General features: G+C 41.5%; 1 protein-coding gene across 2 annotated transcripts in view; it reads right to left on the reverse strand.

The window, feature by feature from the left end:
• Positions 1-1,381: 1,381 nt before the first annotated feature.
• SMC1A (structural maintenance of chromosomes 1A) overlaps positions 1,382-14,052 on the reverse strand; it is a 28,981-nt gene continuing 16,310 nt past the window's right edge. Inside the window, exons 14-25 of one of the 2 annotated variants that reach the window (XM_081320349.1) lie at positions 13,812-13,928; positions 13,393-13,499; positions 13,132-13,273; positions 12,887-13,032; positions 10,737-10,890; positions 10,530-10,640; positions 7,818-7,974; positions 7,458-7,612; positions 5,795-5,946; positions 3,130-3,199; positions 2,917-3,027; positions 1,382-2,001 (exon numbers count right to left, since the gene is read on the reverse strand). In XM_081320349.1, the coding sequence (XP_081176475.1) occupies positions 1,918-2,001; positions 2,917-3,027; positions 3,130-3,199; positions 5,795-5,946; positions 7,458-7,612; positions 7,818-7,974; positions 10,530-10,640; positions 10,737-10,890; positions 12,887-13,032; positions 13,132-13,273; positions 13,393-13,499; positions 13,812-13,928 (1,506 nt within the window). In that variant the 3' untranslated portion in view covers positions 1,382-1,917. Of the gene's footprint in view, positions 2,002-2,916; positions 3,028-3,129; positions 3,200-5,794; positions 5,947-7,457; positions 7,613-7,817; positions 7,975-10,529; positions 10,641-10,736; positions 10,891-12,886; positions 13,033-13,131; positions 13,274-13,392; positions 13,500-13,811; positions 13,929-14,052 lie in introns of those variants that run through there. The other variant, XR_014025471.1, reaches the window with a different exon arrangement.

A 14,052-nucleotide genomic window follows, 5' to 3' on the forward strand; every position in this document is an offset into this window, starting at 1 on the left:
TAGCAAAATACAATGGTGATTTGCCATTAACCCTTTAATATCCTTCAAATTTCTGGTATTAATATTAGCCAGATTTAATTTTAACTTTTCAAGATTGGCTTAGGTAGACTAGTTGCTGTACTTACTGTCATAAATACTGGTAGAGTACGTGAGCTGTGAAATGGCATAATTCCACAGAAGTCCAGAAAAAGTACAAAGTATTACCAAGCAACACAGTTCAACTGAGAAGCTCAATTAAAGTTTTGTTAAAAGAACCAATTTTAATCCTTTGCCAGGAAAATATATCTGAAAAATATGCTACCTCCAACAACCACAGGGATGAGTAAATAATCCTATTTAGGAATATGGTTAGAAATAAGGCTTCAACAGATCCAAAAGCTCTTTTCCCCTCCTAATGACTAGCAAAACCAGGATAAATTAAAGAGCCTTGGTGGAGCAGTGGGCTGATGCCTCCTTAAGTAACACCAGCTGCCTGCAATTAGTGCAGGTTCGCATCCCACCAGGCTCAAGGTTGACTCAGCCTTCCATCCTTCCGAGGTAGGTAAAATGAGGACCCAGATTGTTGGGGGCAATTAAGCTGACTTTGTAATAATGCCGCTTGGGGGGTGTGTGAAAGCCCTAATAAGCAGGCATATACATAGAATGAAGGCTATTGCTAAGCACATTGGTTTGTGCTTAAATTGTAAGCCGCCCTGAGTCTTCGGAGAAGGGCGGGATATAAATGGGATTAAAATAAAATAAAAATTAGCAATTGAATCCGGGGGAAAGCAGAAAAAATACAGCTATGAACATTCTGGAATTTGGTTTTGCTAGGAACATCACTGTTTTGCTAGGTATAAAGTTTTGGAAAAGAAAAACTTGGGAATAAAATACAATATGATAATTCCTTTGATTACCAGGTCAGATCAAAGTGAGATTGCAGTTTAGATAATCAGTGCTGCTGTTATTGGCCAAATAAATTTAATACTAAGTTGCAAGGCTCCTCAGCTTCCAACAGGAAACACATTTTATCAAAGACATCATTGCTTTGAAGAGAGAGAGAGAGAGAGAGAGAGAGAGAGAGAGAGAGAGAGAGAGAGAGAGAGAGAGAGAGAGAGAGAGAGAGAGAGGAGAGGGAGAGACTCCTCCAGACTTTCCTCCCAACACTGTCTGCAGAAGGACCCTGTTAGTAAATTACATCTGGCCCCAAAAGACTCATCAGCACTCACTCAAGATCTAAAGCTTGCAGGATTTATGGGGCCACTGGGGCTGGAGGAGAATGTTCAAGAAGCTCAGTGACTTTGGGCCAACCTTGGCACATCCTAATGGGAAGCCCCAACCTCACCAATGTTCCCTCCCCCCCCCCATTGCACCTTTGGCAAGGAAAAATCAGAACAGAGAACAGAAGTGAAATATTTTAATTTCAATCACACACAAAAACACACACATGATATTAAGTCTTAAAAAAGAGCAGAATTTAAAGCCATGCTTTAGGCGACAGCTTGGCACGAGAAGCATTCTCATGAAACCACCATTATTTTGGTCCTATAAAGAGTTTTATAAAGAGCAAAGTAGGTTACACTGGAGAAACAAGATTCCTCCTTTTCTCTTCTCCTGTACAGCAATAAGATGCTGTCTTTTAAAAAGAGGGGTGAGGCAGAACGTAGCTTTGCAGCTAAGTTTTAGAGAGAAGGGGGGAAAAATCTGTCACTACAGACACAAAGATGACGGCCCCCAATCTAAGAGTGGTGCCGCTTTGTCTTTAAACATTTAGGTTAATTTCACCCCCTGCCCAACACACACCTGCTAGCAGTTCCATAGGAGAAATAAAGGGCAGGCAATGGTTTAAGGGCTTTGGAGGAGGGAAACAACAGCAACACGGGACTAGAAGAAGGTAAAGTTGGGAAAAGACAAGCAGAGGTTCGATTTCTTCTGTGTCTACTGCTCACTGGGATTTGGGTTGGCATCAGGATACTTGGTGAGATCAAAGGTCAAGACTTTGCTGATGACACAGTCTCCTTGCTATTGGGAAAGAAAGAAAAAAAAGGAAAACGGTACAATATGTCATCCTGTTCTTGTTCTTCTACAGCAGCTAGATTCAAAAATCAAATACGAAGCTTAAAAAAATAGTCCTTGTATTGCAACTTTATTTGGGATGGGAATTTTCATTACTAAGCAAAGTGGTTGTTAAACAAAATGTCACGTGACCACACTGCTTAGCAACAGCAGTGCCAGCGGTTCTGCTTATGGTCATCAGGCAAGGACCACACGCTTCCCCTGCCCTGGGCACCAAGTGCCCCCATTTTGATCGTGTGACTATAGAGGCACTGGAATGGGTGCTGTCTGAGGACTGGTCGTAATTACCATTTGTTCTTTAATGTCGTAACTTTGAATGGTCACTTAATGTAAGGATGTAACTCCAGGATGACCTGTATCTTCCTTGTACAGAAGGTTTTCTTGAACCAATACAAGCTCAGCTTTCAAAATTCATTCTTATCTTGAATTCAGGAAAAAGCCTCTGGAGAGACTGGAAGGGAACAGGGTTGATCCCTCCCATAAAAAAAAGTCTTGTTGGAAGTGTCATATTTTTTTATATCCCACCTAGTTTTCTTCCCTCATTAAAAGAAAAAAACTTCACTCCTCCCTATTTTCATCATTACTGTTTTTCCTCAGTACTCACAGCTTTCCTGAAAGGATATTATTGAGGGACCCTCTATGCGAATTAGTAGCCCAGCATTCTCTTGAAGGGAAGCTTGCCCACAAGCGATTCTCAATTCATCATCCCTAGCAATGCCTTTGGTTGCCAAAATGTTTTCACCTTGCTTTCTAGTGGGGCTGCCTTAATATGAGATCTCAGAAGTCTCCATTTCATTCAAGGGGAAAGAAGCATGATATTGTAAATAATGCTATCTGAGATACCACTATCCACATTCATACCTCAGGGTAAACACCAATGAGACTCTCAGCCTTGGTGTAGAACTCCTCCTTCAGGGAAATAACAATGGCCTGGAAGTTGCAAGTTGACTGTTCTTTAATGTAATTGGCTACCTGTTTGGAGAACAGGGGTGGGGAGAAAAGGGTGAATTAGCAGCTGTCCAAATCTTTATCACAGAGGCAGTAAAGTTTGCCTGTCCGTTCAATCCTACCAACCTTTCCAATGTTGGTATTGTCCAAAGCAGCATCAATCTCATCCAAGACAAAAAATGGAGCAGGCTTGTAGCTGGGAGCAAAAATGGCAAACAATCATGTGAACACAAAGTTGTTTCAATGGAGATAAGCTCTTTTTTCAACTAGCTCTATGCTGCCCACTTTCACCTGCAGTAGATCACCAGTTTAAAGACAGAAGATTGTCCTAGCAGCTGCCACCTTAGATGCTTCGTACATACCGAGGGTCCCCATACTCTAGGCAGGGGACCAGTGCAAGGAAAACAAAAAAAAATAATGGCTTGCCCTGTTTTTTTTACTAACACAGATATTGACCACGTAAGACCTTGGGTGAAGTGGACAGGAGAATATGGTGACACTGGTCAGAGGAAAGAGCAATCGGCCCAGATCTCTAGACAAATCCAGTATTTCTCTTCTCTCCTACTATATGCAACACACCCATGGATTCACGGCTCAATTTTGAAGACCACATAGGATCCGTGACCAGAGGGGCTTCTGCCCAGGTTCGCCTGGTGCGCCAGTTGTGACCCTATCTGGACCGAGATGCCCTACGCACAGTCACCCATGCGCTCGTGACCTCCCGGTTAGACTACTGCAACGCTCTCTATATGGGGCTGCCCTCGAGGACCACTCGGAGGCTTCAGCTGGTGCAGAATGCAGCTGCGCGAGTTGTGATGGGGGTTTCCCGATACTCCCATGTAACACCTCTACTCCGCGAGCTGCATTGGCTTCCGGTTGCCCTCCGGGTAAGATTCAAGGTGCTGGTGATGACCTAGAAAGCCCTAAATGGCTTGGGTCCGGGATATTTGAGGGAACACCTGCTGCCGGCATCAAGCTCCCTTCGTCCTGTGCGCTCCCACATGGAGGGCCTTCTCAGGGTGCCGCCGGTAAAAGACTGCCGGCGGATAACACCCAGGGGGAGGGCCTTCTCTGTGGGTGCGCCTGCCCTTTGGAACCAGCTGCCCGTGGAGCTTAGGACTGCCCCCGACCTTCGGTCATTCCGCCGGGACCTGAAGACCTGGCTCTTTGAGCTTTCCGGCCCAGGCTGAGAGTTTTTAATTGGGGTTTTATATTTTTCAGGGATCAAATTTAATTATTTTTAACTGTTTTTAACTTTTGTATTGTATTGACATTTTTAAATACTTTGTAAACCGCCCTGAGTCCTACGGGAAAAGGGCGGTATATAAATTCAATAAACTTAAACTTTTCCTGCTACTGTTAAGTTTCCTGCATTATGCTTGTCATTACTAAAGCTGCCCATACACACTCACATATCCAACTTCGTAGCTCTGCATATTCTCTCTGCCCCGGGCCCCAGAACTATCCAGTTATCTCACCTCTCATAGTCTTCTCTGAAACTTTCCTTCTCCTATAAATTTTGATAGCCTTCAGTTGTCCTGAGTCCACTGCTGAAGACTTGTTTGCCTCCTCATGGCTACCTCCACACACCCAAGCTGGAGCTTAAAACAGGAACCCCAGCCTCACCTAACTCTCCCTGCCTAGCACAGCCAGCCACCCTCCAGCAGTCAAATGAAAGGATAGGGCTGTTCTTCTTAAGCCTGGACAACAACTTCTTTAGCCAATAAGAAAATAAGTAAATGGGAGGGGGAAGAGGCTAGTTATTTAAAAAATGGATTTAACTGTTTTATTCATTTTTTTAGACCAAACTGGGAGAGGGGGGCAGAATCAGTAGGGAATGTCCCCTGAATGTAAAAATAATAACCTACTGTAAACTGAATAAATTCCTTATTACGTATAAACCCAATTTTTCAACTGTATATAAATCTATTTAAAAACATTTCCCAAAATTACTAAATCTATGTAGCTGTTTATTTAACAATTTCTATCAGCAAGATGATTGCAGAATGTTTTGATGTTAAAAAAGGTTTGTCATACTCAAATAGTAAACCAGGGATGCATTTATCCTGTTGGTTCCACCCTCCAAATCTGACTCTCAGAAAAGGGAGTCCCTGGGAGCCATGCCGAGGCAAAGATTCTCAAACATGTGTTATCTCTTGGGGATGTCTGGGGATCTTGGTTTTGTGCCAATGTGACTACAAACTTTTCTCTTTCTGATTTCCAAGGACTCTGCCTCATCTGACACTTCTATTTGTGACTGGACATGTCATCCTGGCAACTAGGCAGGACAACATTCCATGACACCTGTAACATTCACATGTTCTCAAAACTCCAAATAAGGAAATGGTCCAAAGCCTGAGGATGCATGCTATGGTGGATGACATCCAGGGTTACAGTGTAATTCATATTCCATTTTAATTAATAAGTCACTATCCCCTCTCTCCCCACCCCACCCCATTCCCAGCTAACGATGGAATGATTTCTGGAGACAAGCAAATATATCTATAAAGGAGCGTTATATGTGAAGGAAGGTATGTGACTTCTGCATCTATCTGACCCTTTAATGCTCATTTTCCGGTCCTATACTCCTCTACATCAAGACACTTTCGGCTAAATGTCTAAAATGTAGACCCACCAGAAAACCTATACCCTTTAAAGTGTTTAAAGAACAATGAGTCATCTTTACAATTCTGCTCTTCTCACCTCCCCCACCCCCATTAATGTTCCAAATCTCAAATCTGGATAATTCCAGCTCTAACCAGAACTTCCTTCAGAGCAAGTTTGGCCTCACCTGTGGATAGCAAAGAGCAGAGCTAAAGCTGCCACTGTCTTCTCCCCGCCAGACAGATTGTCCATTGGCCTGAAGCGTTTGCCTGGGGCTACGCAATTGTAATTGATACCATCCAGGTAAGGCTCTTCTGGGTTCTCAGGACCTAAAAAGGCCTGCAGAAAAAAAAAGAATGAAAAATATTGAGGGAGACCACCAAGTACCTTAATAACAAAATATTCATCATTTATAGTACATTCATCGTTTATAGTATTATGAAATTATAACCAAGAGGGGAAAAAGGAAGAATACATATATATGGTCTATTTCCAGGGACAGACGATGTTGGTAGGATGCCTTAGAATGCAAACTATGTTCATAAGATCAAGAATTGTGACATTAATTTTTTCAAGGAAGGTATTAACATTTGTAGTCATTACAGTTGAAAAAAAAGAACAAAACACCCGTTCATTATATCATTGTATCACTGATTGGAGGGCAAGAATGAGAGCCGCACTTATTTCCTGCTCTTCACAAACAGTGGTGCTATTTCAAATAACCATTTACATAGTTCTTCAGGCAGCAAAAGTTACAGGCAAACGTAATTGGTTCTGCGCAATTAGGACTCTGAGAGGGGATCAGGCTGTTGCCAGGTGTAAAAACTGGGGCAACGACAACACAGGGGGCTGCAAATCAAAGCCTCACTCTTGGATAAATATTATACTTTGTATATGAATGAAAGTACAGCCACTAGCCTTTGATCAGTCTTCTGGCTGGTGAATGACATTTTTGCAAACAATTCTGTTTGCAACTGGAAAGCAAATCTGCATCTTCTACCTGACTCCCATGAGAATGAAATTTTGATGTCCAATTTACAGCAAGCTGGCTCTCAATTACACTCTTTCCCAATCAAAAATTGGCTAATTAGGGAAAGAAAACACAATGCTTGCACGCACACACGAACACACACTTGTTTGTTGAAAGCTTTATTCCATTTTAAGACACAGCATTCATTATAATGACTCACAAAATGTTAAACCATAATGGACCCAAGGCAGAAATGTACACCTTGAGGCCTCAGGATCATTTGAGGTCCCTGAAATCCTTAGACATAGCCCTCTTGGCCAATGGAGAAACTATTACATAATTAAATAATGGAGCGTAATCTTATCGGCCATATTTAACTTAATTATACTAAAATGAATTACATCACTTTTTTTTCCTGGTCCCACCTACTCACATGTCAAATAGATCCATGACCCACAAAAGTACGCACACTCCTTCATTGAGGCACTGAATTGCGTGCATACTTTGATTCTGAAGAAGTGCTGAACTGTGTATTTGATGTGGAACTCAGCTTCTTCAGAATCTCTGATTTGCAATTTAAAAAAAGAGATGCAGTAGTTGATAGTGTTATGGCTGAAAGGATCTGGTCTGCAAACGCACAAAAGAAAAAGAGTGCCTCTGCAAGAGAGTGGGTGTATGAAGCATCAGGGCCTTACTTGCCTCTCTCCAGAAGTAACAAGACCAGAATAAATAGCGCAAAAGAACATCTGTTGAAAAGCATGGTGCCATTTAAGCAATTATGCAAAATCTGCACAATTAACATAAGTCACAGAAACCTTTTTCTTGGTTCAGTCGTTGGATGAGCCGGCATGCAGCCCTCTTCAAAATAGGGCATCCTCACCTGGGCGCTGCTATTTCGTGACAAGGCCTTGTAGATCTCATCGATGTTGGTAGCTACTGACTCAAAGCAGGAGTTGAAACGGTCAAAGCGCTCCTTTTTTATCTGTTCGAAGGCCTGCTTGGCTTTCTTTGCACGTTTCCGGGCAGCCTCAAATTCTGGTAGAAAAGGGAGCAAGCATAAATGGTCCCATCATTTCAGCAAAACGCTACCGTGAAGTTGGGCATTCCCCAAGCTGATGCCCTTCTAAAGTATTGGATGTTAAGATGCTTGCTAGAAATTATGGGAATTGAAATCCAGCACCAGGAGGGCATTTGTTTGGGAAAAGCCAAGCTAGCCGAGACTACAAAAGTAATCCGGTACCATCAGAGGTCTCCTGGAACTTGTCCCTCACACTTTCCAGCTTTTCCATGGCCTTCATGTTTGGGGCAGCAATTCGCTGTAAGATGCTCTGTTGCTCATTCAACTTCTGTTGTAGCTGATTCATCTCCTGTTTGATCTCATCTTCAGACTGAGCATCCTACAAGGAGAAATAAAGAGAAAGTAGTTCTGGGAGTCAGAGAACTGAGAACTTCAAAGGTTCTTAGTTTGCATATGAGCTAGCTTTTGTAGCACTGGTCTTTCACTCCCAGAATGTAAGAGTGTTCAGACAATTCTCCCAAGCAAAAGACACTGTAGCCTTATCTGAACGCTATAGGCAAAGTGAATTACTAGTAAGTCTTACAAGTTGCAAACTCATCTTTCCTTTCTCTCAAGCACTCAAACATTGGAATTTCTAAGCTAGTTCACTCTCATGTTTTAAGCCATGGTGGTAAGAAAAAGATAACCAAGACTCCACATTTTGAAGTAAGCAAGCAGTTATATATGTGGTTAAAAAAAACACCTCTATTTATTTAAAGACTCTCTTAAATTTATGTTTTAACAATTCTTTCCAAAGATTTTTGACAAAGGGTATAGCTCTAATCAAATGCCAATAATCCCTTCACAAAACCTAACAATGAAAGAGTGGGCTCAAGTTGTAGCTGCTTTGATGTCTGAAGCCCTTTGAGGTCCGATCCCTTTATCCCCTTAATAGCCCAAGACTCAATGTTCCCTTTTCTTCTGACTACTCATCTTCTATGGATATCTAATATCCTTGAACCTTGACTGATCTTTTGCCTTCAACTTGTTATCCAATGTTGCTATCTCTGTAATGTTTCAGATATCTTATGGTCAAATCCAACCATATTTCAGCCCAACCCCTGTATCCAGATGAGGCAGCATGTTCCTTTTGCTCCCTCAAGATGGTAATCATGTTCCTTGCCTTCCTGGTAAACATCCTAACAAACAAGCCCTAATGTTTAACTCAACACTTGAGTTGAAACAACTTGAAACAACACTCTTTGGCCTTTTGCATACATAAATTTGTAGCATTCCCACAGGCCCTATTAATAGGATGCGCATCAGTTATCAAAAATCCTACAGAGGACAGGCAACACAGGATGAACCTTATGCTCTTCAAAGTAGGCTGATGTCTACATGTTGTGATTGTGGATCAGCCTCCATGATTCCCAGCCAGCATTTGGAAGGGATTATGAAGACTGAAGCCCAACACGTTTAAAAGGCACCAGGCTGGAGAAGGTCACTTTAATCCCTGGGGCTAGACAAATAGGTTCTTAGGAGACAAACACTATATGCTCCAGAAAATGTTTCTTTAATCAACTCTAAAGCTTTGTAAGGAACTGTAAATCAGCTGCAATAAATATTCTTTCTTCTGGCTATTTAATAAATTATAGAGCCTAACATTCTGATCAGGTTTTAAATCAAAGGATAGCAATAAAAAGATAAATTAGAGAGGCTCCATAATTTTATAAAGCTGAATTTCTTGTTTTGCATGCAATAGATGGATATAGTCCTGGTATTTGCTTGCCTTTTGCTATCGCTCAGTGCCAGGCTGCCATGAACTCTAGGGGGACTGGATGGGAGGTGGGGAGGATTCAAGGAAAACGTGAAGTTCACTGTATCTCCCTGAGACACGGTTCCAAGGTCGACTGGCTGGGAACTGAGTATAGCTCCGTACCAGGGGTCTTCAAACTTGGCCCTTTTATGACTTGTGGACTTCAACTCCCAGAATTCCTCAGTCAGGCACAAGTCATAAAAGGGCCAAGTTTGAAGACCCCTGCTCCATACCAATCCATACTTGCCACCATTCTGAAAACATATTCTTTGAATTTGATTGAACATGGGGGTGGGTGGGATGGGGGGGCAGTATGGGGAGGTACCTAAGGGAAGAGAAGTTATACTTGGGGATTTTGGTGTGCGAATTTCAGTTCAGGCTTTGCACTACTGTATTTCACTTGACCTCTAATAAACTATACCTTTCTCAAGAAATGGAGTTAAGGATCATTCTTTCTTAGAGGCTCAAGCTGAGTCAGGTAGGTCTGACAAGAGTTCGTATGGGAAGTAATTGGATTTTTCCAAAACTGGGGAACTATTCCTTCCAAATGTCTCAGAATTATTTGGACTCCTATTCACCGTCTTAACCGCTGAGAAAAACTAAAATGACTCCCACTGATTTAAGCTTAAACTTCATCTAAAATATTTCCCAATCCTTCAGGTTTTCAGAAGTTACATTTTTTCCCCTAGGCAACCTCCATATATTATAAGACTTCAAAGGTTTGGAGCCAGGAGAGATCCTACATGTGTCTCCTCATTTATGCTACTTATTTTTCTCTAATCAGCTTAGCACTGGGAGGCAAAATGCGACTGTCTCTCCCAAATGAGTTGCCGATTTTCCTCACTAGAGTGTTTTACACAACAAGGACAATTTTTGAAAAACAAAATATTAGATAAAATAAAATATGGGGGAAATAGCTTGTCATTGTTCTCCTTAACATCTGCTTCTTTTAAAGGTTTTTATGTTCTAATTTTGTTCTGAATTAGTCCTATTGCTTTTATTTCATTTTTATTTACATATTTCCTGCCTGTCTTATCTGACTGTTTCCTAGGCAGCATCTCTTCCCCCTCGTTCCCCAAGGTCATCCACACATTCCATTACACCTCCACAGATGGCCAACCCCAGAGAGTTCTCCTTACCTTCAAATCTTCAGAGACGTCACTATAGTCAATCTCAATGAGAGCTTCTCGTGCATACATGTTGGAAGTCCTCTGTGAACTGCTGGCTGGCTCCTCCCCTTGGGAGCCACCCTGAAATCAACCAGAAGACAAAGGGAGGCTCACTTGACCCATGCATTCCTGGCTCAGAATTCTTTCCTCTTCTCCCTTGTAGAGTTATTTCCTTACCTCCTCCTGGCTGATATCATCCATGGTGCCTTTGGAGAGGGGTAGCTTAATGTCTTGCATCTTGCAGGCTTGCAGTAAATTGTGGCGGTCACTGCGCTTCTGCTCCAGCTTGGTCTCAATGGCGGTGACCTCCTTCTGCAAGTGAGTCATCTCTCTGCAGAAAATGGCCCAAAGTGAAAGGACAGTCCAGGCAAAGCGGCCTCCAGCTCTGTAAAAATCTTGAACTAGGCAGTGCCAAGTTGCAAACTTACATCTCAAGAATGATTAGAAATAGACACATCAGACACTCTCATTATGAGTCCTTCTGGACTGGAGACAGCAAATGCCTTTGGTTTTACTAGGTTAAGATTCTTATAAACTCTTCTGATACTTTCAAAGACTTCAGAGTGTAATTTTTAACCGAACTGCAACCTTTGGCTGGGATTAATAACCAGTGTGGCCATCTCGTTTGTGCTCCCCTGAGTTCTCTCTCTGAATGTGCAATGTTGACCATTTCAGATGGTTTGGGATGCTTTTGGAGAAGGAGGTGAAGAAGCTTAAGAAGTGAAATGAGTGCAATTAGCTTATGGTATCCATAGCTTCATTCAAAAATGCAAGGTTTCCCCCCTCTCAAAAAAGCCCTACTATATTCCTGCATTTGATGGAGGCTTAAGACAAAAAATGGAAGCGTAGGTTTCTGCAAAATACATGGCAACTATTTCCCTTAAACTCCCCAACCAAAATGGGGAGTCATATCATATTATCTGTGGAGAAAACACTGCTTTAAATAAAAAAAATATTTACCACTGGATAATGGAAAATAAAGGATGGAAAATAAATTTAAATAATTATTACCAGTGCAGTAGACATCATACATAGACAAATGAGATCAGGGACAGCATTTATTTAGTATGCATTGGATCCCCCAAAATGTACTGAAATAATTGATATAAGATTTTCTATGTTGGGAGTGGTAAAAAAAAGAGAGTTCACTGACATATGGTCATATGATCATTTGATATCTTTTCAGAATAAAATGTTAAGATATATAAGAAGATATATGAAAAAATCTTAAAATGTTAAGGAAGTTAATGTGATGTTAATGTATTGTGATATACCAAAGCTTGGGAATATGTTTATCAGAAATTAAGCATGGGGAGGGAACGACTGATAGAATTATACTGAAAAAGGTGATATTACAGGTTTTACAGAATGGTTGTTGCATATCTGTGATATTTTGGAAAAAGCAGTATTTTCTACTAACCAAAGGATGCAGCAATATGTATTACTATGGCAGAGATTTTGTGACATTTTACAATAATATTTTATACTGTACTGATTATTGATGTTATGCTGTACAAATAATATGTAGGTGTTTTTCCTTTTTTTCTCTTTCTGTTTTTTCTCTTTGTTTACATTTAGGATTATTTTGGTAATTATGTTCAACAGTGTCAAATGAATTTAAAAAGATAAAAAATATACCATACATAGTGGTTCTCAACCTTTTCTTCCCCACAACCCTTTTAAATACCTTTTGTGGCTATGGACCATGGCCATGGACCCCCAAGATTTAACTTGATTTAAATAATAACATTTTTTCAAGCTTTTGTGGACTCCCTGTGAAGACATCGTCCCCCCCACCCTCGGGGGGGGGGGGTTTACACAGACCACAGGTTGAGAACCACTGCCATACATACTTCCTTCTCTCTTCAAACATTGCAAAAATCAGGCATTCCCTGATTCTGGTGACTCAGGAATGGAGCAGCACCTAGCTACTAATTCAAACCAAGCTCCATGGCCCTTGGGTTAAAATGAAGGGCTCATAGTTAACCTCCATCAATGGCTGTTTATTGTGGTAACAAAATAGAATCTTCCATTTTCAGCCACAGCATGCTCTGATTACTGGATGTTGGGACAAGGGGGAAATGTGATCATCTAATTAGTAGAATTCTCAGAAACATCAGGCTGGTGCTGGGAACTACTTGATACAAAACACCAAGAGTCTTGCCTTTGTATTCTTAACTGGTCCCTCCCCAAAAACAAGTAATCTTCCATTCATTAAAACCATAGGCTGAAATTAGTTACCAGGTATAATTTACCAGGTGAAGCAGAGGCAGTGGTAGACATCTCTACCCTCCTGCTTAGATCTTGCCCTCATAGGCCAGACTTACTTGTTGGCCCCTCCCAGCTTCTTACGAATCTCTTCCATCTCATGGTTCTTATCATTCACCTCAGATTTCTTGGCCAAGTGCTGGTTCTTCAGATCCTGCAGCTGTGCCATGGTCTCATCTATGATCTTCATATGACGCTGTTCCTCCTGTGTGATCATCAATAGGAAAAGCACAGATGTTAAGTCTGTGGTGCTTTTCTCACTCTAAATCACGGGTGCCACATAGCGCTAGTCCCCCCCATGCACCTTCTTGAGTTTTTCTATCTCAGCTTCATCTTTCTTGACAGTCTGCTCCCACATGTGCACTTTGTCCTGATCTTCTTTCAACTGGTTCTTTTCAAAGTCCAGCTGGATGCCTAGGCGGGTCTTTTGATTTTCAAATTCAAGCCTGGGAAGGGGAAAGGGAAAAATTATGGAGTATCCCAAGCCTTCCTCCCCATATTAAAATTAGTAAACTCTAGTATTCTTGAATCTGGAAGTGCCAGGGTGACAGAAATGGGCCAATACCTTTTTTTGGCAATCTCATTCTGGCGTTTCACCTTCTCTTCCTCAAACTCCCGGATATTCCTGACTCCGATTTCTCGGCAGAATTCTTCAAATACTTCATCTTCTACCTGCAATGATAAAGACTTATATAAAACCGGTCTAAAGGATGAAATGGAGGTGTGGCTGTGTTAAAATGAGTAAATGAACACTGTGTACCTTGATATAAGATGTCAAGCATCCTCAACCATCACAGTAGAGAATATGTTAAAAATATGGTTGCAGCCTGTTACTTTTTCCTTCCCTTTCTAAATTGCTGCTACTTCTGCAACTTTCCCAGATTATCAACTACCTGCAGGCTTCTGTCCTTCTATATACCGCGCACTTGCCTTTCCTGTTTTAGCCACGCCTCTTTTGCTGCTCTTGGCCTGGGCCTACCATACCTGGTTCATCTTCTCCTTCAGCTCCTTCATCTCACGCTCTCGCCCATGTATGATGTGTTTGATGTCGTTGATACGGGGTCCAAAATTGGCAAGCTCACTTTCCAACTTGGACTTCTCCTGTTGGGAATAATGCTGAATTAGGACAGAGCTCAGAAGAAGTAAGAGACTGCCACTAGAATTCCCTTTTCTTTGTTCTGCATGGAAAAACTAACATTTTGATCTTTTTTGAAAAATGGCATCT

This window comes from Vipera berus (assembly GCF_964194415.1).
Source record: "Vipera berus genome assembly, chromosome: 2".
In the NCBI taxonomy this organism is placed as follows: domain Eukaryota; kingdom Metazoa; phylum Chordata; class Lepidosauria; order Squamata; family Viperidae; genus Vipera; species Vipera berus.